The following is a 17,448-nucleotide window of genomic DNA, read 5'->3' as shown; positions in this document are numbered from 1 at the left end:
GTCATGCTGCAACAGGTTTGGACCTCTTAGTTCCAGTGAAGGGAAGTTGTAAAGCTACAGCATATAAAGACATTCTATACAATTGCGTGCTTCCAACTATGTGGCAACAGTTTGAGGAAGAACCACATCTGGGTGCGATGGTCACGTGTCCATAAAACTTTTGGCCATGTAGTGTAGCTACCCAATTGCCTAAAAACTAGCTCACTTTTGTGACAAGGGTGGGATTTAAGTATCTGTATTTACATCCTCTTGTTCTTTGTGATTTATTTAACCGCAGTCACACCTGTCAAATATATACGATAACAAAGTATTTGTTTATCACTAATTCTAACTAAATTAACTAGCTCAGTTCTGGAAAGGACATCCTCATCCTTTAATCATTTGCATATCGGATATGATTGGTCCAGATCCATGCAATCTGTTTAGTGACGTCAGAAATTTTGTAACAGTCCCTGAATGTTGAAGTACTGAGAAAATCTTTTCAATTAAAACCAACAACCAACCAAAAAAAAAAAACCTAGATGGGTTGTTTTCTATTTCTATAATGTGTATTTAACAAATTTGACACAAACATCACTATTTTTACAACTAAATTCAACCCTTTGAGAATAGTTAACCGTTTAAAAATGATATTTTTTGTTCACGAATAACTGATTTTGCACCTCAGGTCTCATTGATGTCCTTTTAAAGGAGCTAAATCGCAAACGCCGGTATACTCCCTATATATGTGCACTACATAGACTCTAAAATCACTGCCTGTGCAGCCTAACTAGTGCACTCTGTGCTCGACAAGATGTCGTTTGGGATTTGTCGCTGATTGTAGAAAGAGGGCGGGGTTAAGCACGTTACGTCAAGCCTTCCTTTCGCACGAGGATGGTCCGACCTCTGATATTGGCTGTTTTCTGGAGAGGACGTACAACGAATGATTGGATTGGCGGAGAGCTGAAGCTCGTGTCTGTGCTCTGACCAATCACACTCGTCGGTGTCATATCATGGCGACCTAAATGTCGGTGTGTAGTGATTCTTACTCGCAGGTTACTGCTGAGGTTGGTGAGTGTTTCATAAAACATTGTTTGCAGTGTTACTGTTTAAATTTAATAGAATAAATAGAAGAATAAATATGCCGGAGACGAACAGCCATAATGTCTCGATGATCACGTGCACGGCGCCAGTTAACATCGCTGTTATTAAGTACTGTAAGTGTGCATTATGTTTTTGTGTGCATTATGATTTTTAAGGCAGAGTTTCTTTGCATAAGTTATACTGAAGTTTCTTAATATTTTGTACACAGGGGGTAAACGAGATGAGGAGCTGATTTTGCCTATTAACTCGTCACTCAGTGTCACTCTGCATCAGGACCAGGTGAGATAATCAGCCGGTGTCCTGACATTTCATCCTACCCGTCAGATTGTTCTACCAGGGCTTACTGCGCATGCGCATATCAATATTGCGTCATTTTTGTCACGCTGAATAACACGCCCATTATTTTTTGACTACTTGTGCGTGGACTTGGAGTCTGATAGGGATTTTTGCACTGTAAAATCATCCTACCATTGCCTAATAATAATGTTCGGCAAAGTTACACTGAATTATTTTACGTAGACAAAGACGTTCTTCCTTGTTTAAGTCATGTGATGACAAGGGCTAATATGATTGGTGGAACCTGGGAGGTCCCCATTTTCATCTTTCATTCAATCCTGGTCTGGAGGTGGATATCCGGAGTCTGTCCCATGAGGCAGGAATACACCCTGGATGAGACGTCAGTCCATAGCAGGACACCATGCAGACACGTTCACACCCTTATTCACACCTAGTCACCATTCCATCATTTTTTGAGGGGGAGATGGATGCCCAGGTGAACACCGACCGTAACCCAAGTTCAGGATTGACAATTTTCCTTCTTGGAAATTGCCTTCATTGCCCTGGCGCCCAATCCAGGGTGTTATCCCGACCTCATGCCCAGTTTTCACTTTTCTACCATGACTAAGATAAAGCTTTTACTGAAGATGAATAATGAAATTACGTTCAAACAGCTAGCAAAGTTGTATTTACATGTGGGGAAACTTAGGATTTTGGGACGATAGACAATCGATTTGTAATAGAAATCACAGCTTGGGCCCTGCGATGGATTGGCACCCTGTCCAGGGTGTACCCCGCCTTGTGCCCGATGCTTCCTGGGATAGACTCCAGGTTTCCCCGTGACCCTGAAGGAAGGATAAGCGGTATAGAAGATGGATGGATGGATGGATGGATGGATGGATGGATCACAGCTTGGTGAACTTACAAAGAAAAATGATGTAAAAAGCTATTTATGAATATCTGTAAAATATAGATGTGCTTCTTCTTGCAATTGCAAGACGCACAACGCTTTCTGTTTGTTCTTAATTCCCCTTTTTCTTTTTTTCCATCTTCACACAAGCACCCTGAAGACAGTGAACTTGTATTTAATAATTCACCAGCATAAGCAGGGGGTGAAAGCCTATGTTTTTTTTCGTTTGTTTGTAGCTGTAAATTAAATGTACTGATCCCATCCTTACCGTCACACTGGTGGCTTTTCCAGCTTAAGACGACCACCACGGTTGCATGCAGCAGAAATTTTCAAGAGGACCGCATCTGGCTGAACGGCAAAGAAGAAGACATCAACCAGCCGAGACTGCAGTCGTGTCTTCGCGAGAGTACGTTCCTGTATTAACCTGCACACAAAATATACCCAATCTAGACACTCTGTGATTGTTATGTAAAAGGATTTACCCTGTCCTTTTTCCTCCTCTTCTTCTTTTCTCGACCAGTCCGAAGGTTAGCACGGAAAAGGCGGAACGAAGAAGACCCTAATGCCGAGATCACGCTTTCTCATCGGGTGCATATCTGCTCTGTGAATAACTTCCCAACTGCAGCTGGGCTGGCGTCCTCTGCAGCCGGATATGCCTGCCTGGGTGAGTTTATAATCGTCATCTTCATCTTGATCAGAACAGCAGGAAAATACTTCACATCAAAAGACATCAAATATGTTCAAAGAGGGATCGGTAAAAAGCAAAAATAATAAGAATAGAGTCTAGCATAACATTTAAGTGTCCTTACACCTCCTGAAGGAAAACTGTTCATGAGCATGCTGTTTTGAATTACAGTGAAACACACTGGCCACTAGGAGGTGCTAATTATGTACTTTTATGAGTATGCTTTTGTTACAGCTTTATGCAGTTAAATCTTACAAGGAAATGTCCACAAGAGATTGTTCTTATCGTAATAATGTGGTATTTTGCAGCTTATTAAAGCCTGAAAACACTATATGAAATTAAGTGATTGGTTATGGGAATGTTTCCATAAAGGTTTGCCTAGTGTTGCGTTTAAAAAAAAAAATAAATAAAAAAAAAAAGATGAAAAACGGTCTATAATGTCTACAAAAATCTGTTTCTTTAAAATGGAAAGGATCAAAATAATAAATGCTTATAATTTGTATGCATTCTTGACTTATATTAATTACAAAAGTTCAGTGCAAAATTTTAACATCAAACCAGCTACTTTCAGTAAGAATTTGTTTTTAAAAAATGTTCGAAAAATGATCGTTATGCTTGCGATGTCTCAGAAAAGTGTGTTGCGATATCATAAATTATCACAATATTAATATTATATGGTCATATCGCCGAGCTCTAGTTTACCCTAGTATTTACAGTAAGTACCCATGTGGTTGTTCTCTGTCTTGGAGAGGTAACTGATATTTTTTTTTAATTATTATTCTATTTTTTTTACTGCTGAATTATAATTTTTGTGTCAGTGTGAGCAAGTCTGATTCCACAAAACTGATTAAAATCTAATCTCACAACCGCGACTCTACATGCATAATACGTGCTTGTTATGACTTTATAACATGGCGTTAACATGTCTGTGTCACTCTCAGTGTACTCGCTGTCCCGTTTGTTCGGCGTGGACGCAGAGCTGTCGCTGGTGGCGCGCCAGGGTTCGGGAAGCGCCTGCAGGAGTATGTATGGAGGCTTTGTGCAGTGGAAGATGGGCGAAAGACAGGACGGGAAAGACAGCGTGGCCGAGCAGGTGGCACCGGAGACACACTGGCCGGAGCTCCGGGTTCTCATCCTGGTGGTGAGTCACATTGGACCCTTAGATCTTTCATATAGCTTTCTGTTCTCGGTTTTCTGATCGTTACTTAGTAATAGACGTCGCATTGACATGGAGTTTGCATCTCGTTGCTGTTATTGAATTATTCAATTATTAAATACTTTGCACACCATATACGCTTGCTCATACATTATATTTCTGGAAGATCCTGAAGGAGGTCATGTGACCGGAATTAAATCACCTTTAATTCAGGTTAAAATGAGCTGAACACCATCTCTAATATAAATGTGTTTTATTAAAATGTTTGCCTTAAATAAATAAATAAATAAATAAAGTATGATGATAAATGAATAAACAATAACAATAGGCATAATTATGGTCATTGAATAAATGAAAATAAATACATTTAATAAATACATTTAAATTGAATGAAAATTATAATATAATATGATATCTAATACATAATAATATAGTAGATACCATATATTATATGTTATGTACAAAGTATTCTTTTTGATTTATTTGATTGATTTTTTTGGTTTTCTTTAAAACGGTTCCATTTAAATACATACCACTGATCAGATCAAAAGCCTTAATTCATAATGAATAAATATACAGTTGATAATTCATTCATTTACTTTTTTTTGCTTAATATTTTTCAGGTCAGTGCCGAGCGGAAGCCCGTCGGAAGCACTTCAGGCATGCAGACGAGCGTACAGACGAGCAAACTGCTGAAGGTAGAGACGCTACTAGAACACTGCCTTCGATTTCAGCCTGTTGTTGTTATTATTTCCTAGCTGTAGTAATGAGATCTGGTGAAATTTCCCCCCTGTCTAACACAGCACCGCGCAGACAGCGTGGTCCCAGCTCGGATGGACGACATGATCAGGGCCGTTCGGGGACGAGACTTTGCGACGTTTGCTGAACTCACTATGAAAGACAGCAACCAGTTTCACGCCACCTGCCTGGACACCTTCCCACCCATATTCTACCTCAATGACATTTCCCGCAAAGTCATCAACCTGGTGCATCGCTACAATCGACATTACAGAGAGACCAGAGTGAGTACAGAAGAACTAATTACTACCGTTGTATCTTTGTGCACATTAATACGGAGTCTCTGTGTCTGAGTTCGTTCTCTATTCACCACATAGTGCACTATTTTAGTGGGCGAGTGTTATTCACCAGACAGTTGACTATATTATTAAATCCAACAGACAGCCGACATCACTTATCACAATTCATAACAAATTATTGCAGCTGCAGGTTTTTTTTCTCCTGGAGCAAGTAAAAATGATTTGAAGGCCGCTTAACCCAACCCCCAAGAATAAATAATTTTTTTGCATTTTTAGTTCGTGACACTAGCGCCCCCCCACCCCCCCTTCATGACATGTACAGTGTGAGTACGTGCGAGTAAAGAATTTCAAAAATGAGCTTTTGGTGAAAACTTAATCTGTGTAGTTTCAAGCACCTGATAAATGTTCTTTTCTTATCTCTCTTAAATCCTTTAGGTGGCGTATACCTTCGATGCAGGCCCTAATGCAGTGATCTACCTCCTGCGAGACCACGTGCCTGAATTTGTCCAGGCTGTGCGGCATTTCTTCCCTCCGGAATCCAACGGTGGAGAGTCAGTGCTTTATTTTCAAGAGCAGCATTACGTTCCGTCTTCATTTGTGCAAATTGGACCGTTTGGACGTTTTGTTTGTCTGACGTTTCGTCTCTGCAGGTTTGTAAAAGGACTTCCTGTGCACTCCGCCTCACTGCCCGACGAGCTGGTCAGAGACATCGGCATGGAGCCTACACCAAAAGGCATCGGCTACATCATCAGCACTAAGGTACACGACTCAGATTTGCGCCTTATGAATTTACAAACTTATAAAGTGTGTAACTTTATAATTCTTTTAAAACGGTGATTAACATTTTTAAATATCGTATCTTATTTATTGCATTTTAAATTAAGCGCATAATGAATTAAGTTGCTTTTAGACAGTCGGTGTGCTGGTGTTTTTCAGAATGAAATTCGTGTGAAATTTTTCAACGTTAAAAATGCCAGGACATCTGGTTGGCACAAGAAGCGGAAGAGAAATATATTTCATTTCAGGAAGTAGTAGTTTTCAGAGATAGATATATATATATATATATATATATATATATATATATATATATATATATATATATATATATATATATATATATAGTAGAAAAAGTCAACATTTCACCATCTGAAGGGGTTTTACAGACCGACTTGTGTATTTATACAGTAACAATCATTACAACTCACAGCAGTGACAAAACGTCTGCAGCTCATACATTTTCAAAGATCTGTGACGATTTAGACCGAGAAAGGTGCGGAGGTCAGTGACACAAGAAAGTTCAGGTGAAAATTTTACTGAAACTGTGGTGTTTTTAAATCTTGGAACTATAATTTAATTCATGTATAGGTGAGTAAATTCAAATTCATATTTACAGTGTTGTATAAATGAACTTTTACCCTCTGAGTATCTCGGAGTATCAGTTACACCTCACTGGATATGAAATGCAAAACCTAAAAACTTTTTGCTTGTATTTTTCCCCAGGTTGGCCCCGGTCCTTGTGCAGTGGACGATCCAACTCTTCACCTGTTGGGTGCAGATGGACTTCCCAAGAAAACTGCCTGAGTGTTAATGGCCTCAATGTAGAATATCAAACTTCCCCAGAATCAAAAAAGCAATGGAGATTATAACTGATTTTAAACCAAGTTATTATTATTATTATTATTATTATTATTACAACTTCTGAACACTTTTTTGTGTCCAGATTTTTTACCATCCTGTCTATTTACATGTATTTTCGTTCATTTTTCTGTACATTTCTTACATGTATTTTTCCAGTTTTGAAAAAAATGCTATTTGAAAATACATTTATTGATGACTTGAGTGTGTCTGTCCTCTTTTATGACCAGATCATTTGTTTGTGCCTACTTTCTAAGTCAATACATATGCACTGATTTCTGATAATCTGGTAATAAAAATCCTAATAGTAGATAGATGGACTGATGGATGATTGGTTGATTAAATAAATAGATAGATAGATATGACTGTGTATGTATATATGTGTGTATGTATGTGTATATATATATATATATATACACACACATACATATACATTATATATATATATATATATAATGTATATGTATGTGTGTGTGTATATATATATATATATATATATATATATATATATATATATTTTTATATATATATATTTATTTTTATATATATTTATTTTTATATATATAAATATATATATTTATTTATATATTTATATATATAAATATTTATATTTATATATATATATTTATATATATATATATATATATATATATTTATATATATATATAAATATATATATATATTTTTATATATATATTTATATATATATATTTATATATATATTTATATTTATATATATATATTTATATATATATATATATATTTATATATATATATATATATTTATATTTATATATATATATATATATTTATATTTATATATATATATATATTTATATTTATATATATATATATATTTATATTTATATATATATATATATATTTATATTTATATATATATATATATATTTATATTTATATTTATATATATATATTTATATATATATTTATATTTATTTATATATATATATATATATATATATATATATATATATATATATATATATATATATATATATATATATATTTCAACCTGCACTTTGTTAATTTGCACAATGCTACTATTTCCATATCAAGACAATAAAGTTGTATCTATGTACTGTATATACACTACCAGTCAAAAGTTTGTGGACACTCGACTGAAATGTTTCTCATGATGTTAAAAACCTTTGGATCTGAAGGTGTGTGATTAAACGTGTGAAATCGGTGTCGTAGACAAAAATATGCCGACGTATTCATTTCTTTCATTAGAAAACTAACATTTTATTTTAAAAAAAAAAATTTTTTCAACGGACGACTCGGAGGGAAATATTCCGAAAAGCAGCGGATAAGAGTCCGGCGTCGGTGTGAACTCCTTTAATACTGTTTAAAAAGCATGTCAGGGAAATTCCTCAAAAAATCGGTCGAGAAAACGCCAAGGATACTTTTCTGGAAATTCTAGGCAAAAGGGGTGTCGACTTTGAAGATGCTAAAATACTAAATCATTTTAATTTATTTCTGATTTTTTTTTATCACAACATAATTCCCATAGTTTCATTTGTGTTACTCCAGAGTTTTGATGACTTTATTATTATTATTATTATTATTATTATTATAAAATGTGTGTGTGGGGGGGGGGTAAAAATAAAGAGTATGTGTGTCTACACTTTTGACTGGTTATGTATATCTATTGCATGTCTTTTTGTTGTGGTTGTTGTTGAGGGTGCCAACTAACTGTCAGTCAGAGATAACAGAGAGATAAAGCCAGTCTGTAAAACCACATTCTGTGACCATATCAGACAAATAACTTTCTCGCTTCAGGCAAGAAACGACAACGTGACGAAATCTCTGGGCGGGGCTTTGTGTGCTCCGGCCACGCCCACCGTTGTTCTTTTTAAATAACAGTATAGGTGCGTGTTTATTCATTTGCTTAGCGGCGGGTGTAGAAAGTGAGAAGCAGGGGCAGATCTGTGCTTTTTAAACCGCCTGAGTGACAATGGGAAAGATCGAGTGGGCGATGTGGGCTAATGAACAAGCCCTGGCAGCTGGACTCAGTGAGTACACAAACCTTTCTCTATTCTTCAACACAAACTCCTTTTCAACACAGTGTGTAATCTACTATATAAACTGTAAAGCGAGCTTTCAGCAAACAGGCATGTTTACAGCATGCCCACTAAGGGGTTTAAGATTTATTTGGTGTAAACATGGAAATCAGATAAAAGTCTCCAGTAGGCTGTGTATATAACCTACTGCAGAAATCACAAAAGTAACAAGTTAATGTATTGGAAATGTGTCTGGTTTAGTCACCTGAGTAAAGGTGAGCTCTGCTCAGACATGTGGACTGTTATTGTAGTGTTTGCTGAAAAGCGGTTTTCTGGGTTAATGTTCTACATGCCAAATCTCATGAATTTACGAGGAAGTGCTGGAGGGAATGATAAAAGTTCTTCCTAACTTCCCTGTTTCAGTTTATCTAACCGGTGGCATCGTCGGAGTGGCAGGTCAGTTCAGAGACTGGCAGTTCGCCGCTTTTGGGATGTATCCTTCCATCTCATGCTTTAATAATTCAAGCATTCAATTGTTTATGAAAGAAATCCTGTGTTTTGTTTGTTTTTATTTACAAATACACCACCGTTTACACGCTGTTCAGTGATTTGTTGTTGAATCGGTTCTTTCGAACGGCAATTTTTTAGTGTCGATTCACAAGCACGACTCAAAGAATTCTTTTCTCTCTCTCTCTCTTTTTTTTTTTTACTCATAATTATAACAATCATGTATTTTTCACACTTTCACTATCATGAAATAGTCTAATTATTGCACAAATTAATGTGGTGCTTGCTAGTCATTTAAATAGGTTTAAATGAGTTAAATTAAGTGTTATGGAAATACTGTATAGTCTACATAGCTCAGTGGTTTTCAAAGTGGGGGCCGCCAGGGGGGGCCCGTGGGGGCCTTAACAATTTGGTGTGAAAAATATATTCTCACTCGCAGACAACCCCCCCCCCCCCCCCCCCCCCCCACACACACACACACACAATCAATTCTTAATGTAATGTAAAGATGTAAGATGTAATTATTTAAAAAAAAAAAAAAAAAAAAGGGGGGATATATTCAGAAGTCTGTATTTTTAATGGGTTTTAAAGACATCTTGCAAAAGGGGGGCCTCGGTCATGTTCATCAAACTAAAAAAATCATCTCTGTAGAAAGCATCTATTGCTTCCAGCAGATTAGAATTTTTCAGTGTAGCCTTTTTTATAATGTGTTTTAATAATAATGAATGAATATGAATTAAGTCCAGCGTTGTTGCACACTTGTTTGAAACACTTCAGGACACTCCAGTCTTAGGCCTACGTACCTCCACTCCCTTCTAATTAGTTTAATTAGTTACTCCCTAGTAATACGCCTTAGCTGCTGAATGATGTTGTATGATAGAGAGTGTATTGTTTAGTGTCCTTAATCAAGGTGTAGAGCTGCAGGGGTGTTCGTGTGTGTGCTGGAGTACCCACGGAGCAGGAGAGCCAAAGGAACCAGTGTTGAAAGAACGTAAGTGCTTCATGCAGTCTGATACACCCACTGCTAGTTTCAGGAAATACGGTCGAGTGCAGAAGCACTTAAATAATGATACCTATATTTGTTGAATTTGCATCTGCAGATGTTCATGATTTCACAAGAACCCCCCCCCCCCCCCCCCCCCCAAAAAAAAAAAAAAATATTGTGGTTAAGATTAATAATGTGATATGAATTCTACTTCCCTCTTAGGAAATTTCCAGGTGGTGGTTTTGAATTTGTATGAACCTTTTTGTGTGTGCATTTCTACTATTTTTGAATAAAGGACAAACTGTAAAAAGTAGAGGAATCCTAGAACTCAGATTGCACTTCTATTCTAACTATAATTCTGGTTTCTATGTGTGTGTGTATATATATTATACACTGTATTTCTTTTATCTGTAATAAAAGTATCATTTATAGATATGTGTAATGAGGAAGTTGAAGTTTAGACATAACCCTCTCATGTTCTTATTTCCTCCAGCGGTCAGTATTGCTTCACTATGTGTGTAAACGCATTTGGGCCCCTGACTAGAAATTACTACGTTAGGGCGATACTTCATGCGGCGTAAGTAAAATCCTGCACTGACTGCATTTCTTTGTCTCCAAAGAAAAACATTGTCTGTGCAGACAGACAGAGGTGTATGTGTTTTCCTTATAGTTCCTCTAAATGTCATCGACACCAGGTGAACATTTCGGTTCTTACAGTGTCACGTAATTGTTTTCATCCTTAGGCTCAGTGTCCCTGGAGGTTTCATGCTCGCTACACTTTTAGGCTGTGTGTGTCTTGGAATTTCCAGTCTCATCTACCTGTCAGTAAGTAACCTTTCTGTTTACAAAGGTTATCTTGTTGATTGTAGGACTAAGTGGCTTACTGGAATTGAAAGGGTCAATAAAATACACCTCACTTTGAAAGAAGGAAACTGGAATTAAACAGCAATGACTAATACAGCTCAAGAATTTCCTTTAACACAAATAAACACACCCACACGCACGTACACACACACACACACACCTGTCATTTACATTTTCCTTAGTAAGCTTTCCTCCATGGTTTTCTGAAGTTCACGCGCTGTTATTTTGCCACACAGTTCTACAGTACAGATGATTACCCATAATTATCCGGTCTTGAGTATAATCCACCTGACACCTACACTGCAAACGCATCACACGGTAGATTTGCATATATGTTTTGCTGAATGTTTTTAGCTTAATATCCGTTGACACATTTGCCGTGTGATCATTTCTGTTCCTTAATTACTTTTCTTCATTTTGCTAATTTCTAGAACATTTACAGCAAGCTTTGTTACAGTGTCACGGTTACGTGATTAGTCCCGGTGTTTGTTCTGATGATATAGGCACTGATAAAAAATACACATTAAAATGCATATATATATAATATGCATTTACTATTCAGGGTTGAACCAGGAACCCTGGAGATGATGATGATGATGATGATGATGATGATGATGATGATAATTAGAAGAAAATTATTAGCATAATATATTACTTAAACCAGTTGACATGCCTGGTGACAGGGAAGTAACTTTTAATATTTTTAATATCCTCAAGAAGCTTGATTAACTTTAGTATTTGGTAACTTCCTGTTCTATCAGTCTCACTATCTGTCCACAGAAAATGTCAACATGCTCACATTCTTTCGCTCGCTGAAGCAAGAAAAACGATAAAATCGTTTTTTGTTTTTTTTAACTGATTGTACATCTCATTTCTATGAACTAACAAAGACGGCTGCACTTAAAACTTCAGAGACTAAAGTTCACGGTAATATTTTTAACTATAAACATGTCAAAGGTACATTTCATAATATATATTTTCCATTAATTCTCATGAACTGCTCGTGTATGTGTGTGTGTGTGTGTGTGTGTGTGTGTGTGTGTGTGTTTAATAGCTGATTCCTACTCTGATATTGTGAAACGGTGGTATTTTTTGTTTTTTTGTCACATGGTAACGCTCCATAGTGTAGCCACCACGTGTTTCTCATTTTTTCTAAGAATCATTTCCGCAGTTAATGAAAAGCCCCGTTAAATATAACAGCGCCTTCAATTTCCCGTATCGAGAGTGAATGCATGGACCGGTTATTCTTTAACTCTTGTGGCAGTAGACACTGACGCAGATTCGAAATAAATGGCGACGCAAACCTTTGAGATCGTTAATCAAGATTAATAAAGACAACGTTAGGCACCTTAGACGCAGACTCGATCGCTGTAATATCAAGGCCAATGTTTTAAAACAAAAACAAAAAAAAAAAAACAACCCATTAAACATTAAACTCTGCTTTGTAGGTAACCTGAACAGAACTGCTGAGGTGAAATGGTGATTGTTCTTTAATAAAAACTGACCACGAATTAATACACTTAGGCTTAAACATGTTAACTTGTGGCGACTGTTGTACAGTAGAACGAGTGAGTCACGGAGAAATCGATTGAATTCGACCACTGTGGCCACAGGAAGCTAAATACGGAGATGATTTCAGGAGTAGTCTGGACAGTAGGACGTCAGTAGTGTCACGACACCAGGGTGACTCATTTTACAGACTAAATACGTGTAACCTGTTATCTCTGTAACCTTAAGCAACTTCTGACAGGTGTTTCACCTGTTCCTGCCAAATAATGAACTGGTCATGGGCTCAAATTACCCGAATGTATTTGGTATGTCTTTTGGTAAACGTTTGCACTCCGATGCTCCATCAATTCTCCCTGATAAATACGCAGAAGGAATGCATACTGTCATGAATTTAAAAGCCAGGCTCCATATGTTACGTATTTGCCAGACACACAGATGAGGGTTCAAATTCTTGTTTAAGGTCCCGGTAGGGGCAGCTTGGAATTTCAGGGATTTGAGCTCACAACCTTCTGATTAATAGTCCAGAGCCCTACGTACTGAGCCAGTGCTGCTCTTAGTACCTGTGTAGTTCTCAGGAGTGCCCCAGGCTACTGAGGTGTTAGGTCATGTTTATGCTTTTTTTTTTTTTTTCTCTTACTAATGCATGACTGGATGCTGTTTTAAATGCTCTTCACCGTTGCTCCACAGGCTGCCATTCACGGCGAGCACTGGGAACCCATTTTGCCGAAGGCAGAACCGACCAAACACGTTGCTCCTAGCATCAAGCAGCCCCCTCAGAACCCCCCGCCACGCCCTCCTGCCGAGATACGCAGGAAGAGAACAGACGACCCCGAGGCTGCGTCTTACGCCAATCCCATACCTGTGACCGACGAACAATGAATGGCCAGATCCCTCCGTTGTAAGGATTGTAATTCAGCTTCCACATTGCGAGAGAACTGAGTACCTGCTGTACAAGCGAGACAGGAACGCATACACACCCACACCTACCTGCAGAATTATTCTGTTCAGATGAATGACGCGATGATGAAAAGGGACACGTTTGGTTCGGTTTGCAGTTTTAATGTCATGTTACTGATTTTATGAGAGTGTTCGGTCACAGACCGATTTATTCTGCTTCTCTTGCACTATGGTGAAGATTTGAGTACAGTTGAGTGCAAAAGTTTGCACACCCTTACATCAAAATCAACGAAACCAACAAGACATTCGACGTGAGTTCGGGTTTTAGAGATGTTCCCTTAATATCCCAGGTAACCAAATTATCCGACGGTGTATGAAATAGTCGTAGTGAATCGAATGAAATAATATTTCTGAATCCTGGCGTTAATTCCGCTTACCTCCTGAGGATTTTATCTTCGACTCGGGAGCCCGTTTGAACTTTTAATGCCTTAAATATGAACGCTCGACACGTCAATGAGGCAACTTTAAATAATCAAGGTTTGTGAACAGAACAGGGATGCAAACTTTTGAGATTTCTAATTGAGATAACAGCATTTAGACTCATTAGACTGAATGATATTAAGACAACATTTTAGAAAACATTGAATTTCTGCTTCGGGTCGTTTTTTGTTTATCTATCCATAAACCAAGGAGATACATATTTTTGCACTCAATTGTACATTGTATATCTTAGTATTACTGTTCGGTGGGAAATTCCAGTGTGTACACATCATACTGGACGATTTTTCTGCTCAAACACACCAGATGAGTTCATATCCGCATTCATTCAGAAGGTGTGTACGCGGAGTAAAATCACCAAAAGGCCTGGACGCGGGACCTCTGACTTCAGAGAATCGAAGGCGAAACTTACTGTCGATTTAATAATCCGATACGCGCTTGCTCATACGTAATCAATCCATCAGTGTATTTATATTATCGCAAAGTGTTTTATATTTTGATATCTACGCCGTTCCAACGAACAAATGAAATGAAAAGTCTCCTAACCTGTTATATCTGTACCAACAAATCTGTTTTCATTCGAACTCTGTTACAACTCTGTCTTCAATGATAATAAATATGTATTGCTTATAACGTTATCCCAGACGTGTTTTTATAAGACAAGCCTATTGTTTAAAAAGATGACCGGTGTGGTGTTTAGTGCTCAACCAATCACTTTGCTGGTTAAGAGGGAGACGTTAGCGGGAAAATGTCTGGCCGTTTGAAATGTATGTTTGAAATGTCATGGTATATGGGGAAGTACTGTATACAGTGGGGAGGTTTATTCGAGTAGATAGGAGCTTGGCTTTGTATAAAATATAAGTGTTGACAAGATGGCCGCCGAGCGTAGCCCCTGTAGTAGAAGGTCTTTGGATAATCTGAGATTAAACCCATGACCTGTTGAGTAAATTCACGCTCGGTAAACTGAGCGTGTGTAGCAAACATCTCCATTTCCGTCCAACGTTTACCACACAACAGAGTTTAAGTTCTGCTTTGTCTTCGCTCTCTTTATTTCACCCGGATTGCAAAATATGGGGAAAAGCTTTCCTTCCTATTTTTTTTTTTTTTTACAGCATATAGGCTGAAACAATTTGAGGCCGGAGGAGCGTGGTGGTGAAACGTGTTTCACATCACATATTGAGTAAAGAGGAAACTGTATTTCTTTTACTGTCTGTGTTAGGCAAATAACACCAGCAACGTTTCACTTGTCTCACTATGGCTTTCTTGATTGAGGAAAGAAAACAAAAAACTTCCCTGAGGGCTTTAGCTCTTGTAATAAGAGAATGACCTTTATTCCGGGAATGTGAATGAGTAAAGAGAAGATTATTGTGTGGAGTGCTGTGAGTGAATCCATATCTTTTACTTCTGTACTATAAGGAAGAACACACACACACACACTTCCTCTAACACACACAAGTTCTCGTCACACTCACAAAGGGCTTGATGACTGATGACTTACATTCACACCTAAACAACACACACACCCCCCAAAGCTATTTGAATACTTTAACTAATGATGACATAATGCTGTATGCTGTAACTATATAAATGCTATAAATATTAATAACCACGATGAATATAGGAAATATTACAGGACACAAAGTTTGTGATTCGCAACGGACAGGTCAAGATCTGACGAGTTGAACGCTGTAGTCTGAGTTGAAGAGGACACGCCCAACCTTAACAGTATAAAGGAGTTTGAAATGTTTTTCCTGGAGGACGGGTTCAGAATCCTCGACACACGTCTCCAATCAGAGACGGGTTCTAGTAACAGGCTCAGGTGTTCTCTCCAGGAAATGTTTCACTAAATAGAAATGCTGAGTGTGCCAGTGATTTGTGGGGAAACTTTCAACATAGTCATTGGGGATTTTTTGTTTTGGTTTGTTTGTTTTTAAAAAAAAAAAAAAAAAATCCCGTGGTTAAAAAAAGAAAAGAAAAAGAAATACTCTTACATAATCCTTACATGTTTATGTGTTCATTTTACATAAGGGTTTATTCATTTGGGATGGGTGCCAATACATTCTGAATGAATCATAATCAAGAGTGAGAAGACAATGAGCATTTTCCTTGGTTTGATTATACAAATGATGAATACTTATTAAAGATTCATCAAGGTCAGTAATTGTAACAGCAGTTTGCAATACCGGTTTTAGTCACATGAAATATAAGAACCAACACTCGCATAGTTTAGTCACATACTTAGATCAAATCTGAATTTGAGAACTGTTTCTTAGAAATTAGCCTTTTTTTTTGTTGGGTTTAATGTTACAGAGGATTGTTCATTTCAAGGTGGCTCAATTCATTCTCAACTACACTAAACGGCCAAAAGTGTGTGCACACTTGACCGTCACACCCATAGAGTTTGTTGGCCAGAAAGTTGGAAGCACACAATTGGGCAGTGGTGGTTTGGCGGTTAAAGCTTTGGGTTACTGATCGTAAGGTTGGGAGTTCAAGCCCCAGCACTGCCAAACTGCTGCTGTTGGGCCCTTGAGCAAGGCCCTTAACTCTCTCTGCTCCAGGGGGTGCTGTATCATGTCTGACCCTGACATGCTGGGATGTGTGAAAAAAAGAATTTCACTGTGCTGTAATGTATATGTGATTAATAAAGGCTCATTGTTATCATTAGAATGTCTCTTTATGCCATTATTTTATAGCATTACAATTTCCCTTCACTGAAACTACGAGGCTCAAACCTGTTCCAGGATGAAACCATAAAAGCCAGCGAGCTCCATGATGTTGACGTGGTTTGTCAAAGTTAGAGTGGAAGAGCCCTGACCTCAACTCCACTGAACACCTTTGGGATGAGCTAGAACACCTACTGCACCCCAGATCTCCTCACCCAACATCAGCGCCTGAGCTCACCTATGAATGCTCTTGTGGCTGAATGAACACAAATCCCCTCAGCCACGCAACAAAATCTAGCCCCTTTCCCAGAAGAGTTGAGCAAAGATGGATTGTTCAGAAAGCATATATGAGTGTAATGCTTAGGTGTCCACATACTTTTGGACATGCTCTAGGAAACCATAACAAAAAAAAACCCTCATTATTCATACTGTACGTTTTTATTTAGTTATTTATTTATTTATTTATTTATTTATTTATTTATTTATTTTTAAGGTGCACACTGCCCTCTAGTGGACACTAATATGAAGTACAACTCCCGCTCCCTTGTAGTATTCATACAAACCCCGCCTCCTATGCTAGGATTGGTTCATTTTTTCAAGAACTGATCAGTCGCAAAACAGAAGGCGGGATGAATCACAATACAGGTAGGTTTTAAAAAAAATAATTTTTTAATGACGTACTTCCGTTATAGTCTGCAAGAGCTTCCGTTTGAACGTCCAAT

At 37.6% G+C, this 17,448-nt stretch overlaps 2 protein-coding genes across 3 annotated transcripts; both read left to right on the top strand.

Moving 5' to 3' along the window:
* The first annotated feature begins 966 nt into the window (after positions 1-966).
* mvda (mevalonate (diphospho) decarboxylase a) lies at positions 967-7,096 on the top strand. Of its 2 annotated transcripts, none has more exons than XM_017466233.3 (10): positions 967-1,050; positions 1,292-1,362; positions 2,561-2,675; positions 2,790-2,933; positions 3,896-4,095; positions 4,734-4,808; positions 4,914-5,132; positions 5,583-5,698; positions 5,798-5,906; positions 6,648-7,096. In XM_017466233.3, exons 1-10 carry the CDS (start codon positions 1,005-1,007, stop codon positions 6,726-6,728), a joined length of 1,176 nt encoding a protein of 391 aa, XP_017321722.1. In that variant the 5' UTR covers positions 967-1,004; the 3' UTR covers positions 6,729-7,096. The 2 variants fall into 2 exon arrangements, with proteins under 2 accessions (XP_017321722.1, XP_017321721.1); XM_017466232.3 differs by having other exon boundaries at positions 987-1,196.
* A 1,561-nt stretch (positions 7,097-8,657) lies between these two features.
* LOC108264585 (cytochrome b-245 light chain) lies at positions 8,658-14,701 on the top strand. The gene is made up of 6 exons (XM_017466234.3): positions 8,658-8,815; positions 9,227-9,296; positions 10,227-10,301; positions 10,789-10,872; positions 11,039-11,120; positions 13,356-14,701. The coding sequence occupies exons 1-6, from the start codon at positions 8,758-8,760 to the stop codon at positions 13,545-13,547; spliced, it is 561 nt and encodes a 186-aa protein (XP_017321723.1). The 5' UTR covers positions 8,658-8,757; the 3' UTR covers positions 13,548-14,701.
* Positions 14,702-17,448: the final 2,747 nt, after the last annotated feature.

The sequence above is a fragment of the Ictalurus punctatus genome, chromosome 4, assembly GCF_001660625.3.
Source record: "Ictalurus punctatus breed USDA103 chromosome 4, Coco_2.0, whole genome shotgun sequence".
Taxonomy (NCBI): domain Eukaryota; kingdom Metazoa; phylum Chordata; class Actinopteri; order Siluriformes; family Ictaluridae; genus Ictalurus; species Ictalurus punctatus.
The sequence above is the reverse complement of the archived record's forward strand: the minus strand, read 5'-3'. Positions and strand labels throughout refer to the sequence as shown.

Coding starts and splice junctions, on each gene's coding strand:
- mvda (XM_017466232.3), top strand. CDS start 1,121: ATGCCGGAGACGAACAGCCATAATGTCTCGATGATCACGTGCACGGCG. Junction 1,197..1,291: donor CATCGCTGTTATTAAGTACT/GTAAGTGTGCAT, acceptor TTTTGTACACAG/GGGGTAAACGAGATGAGGAG. Junction 4,096..4,733: donor TCCGGGTTCTCATCCTGGTG/GTGAGTCACATT, acceptor AATATTTTTCAG/GTCAGTGCCGAGCGGAAGCC.
- LOC108264585 (XM_017466234.3), top strand. CDS start 8,758: ATGGGAAAGATCGAGTGGGCGATGTGGGCTAATGAACAAGCCCTGGCA. Junction 10,302..10,788: donor GGAACCAGTGTTGAAAGAAC/GTAAGTGCTTCA, acceptor TATTTCCTCCAG/CGGTCAGTATTGCTTCACTA. Junction 10,873..11,038: donor AGGGCGATACTTCATGCGGC/GTAAGTAAAATC, acceptor TTTCATCCTTAG/GCTCAGTGTCCCTGGAGGTT.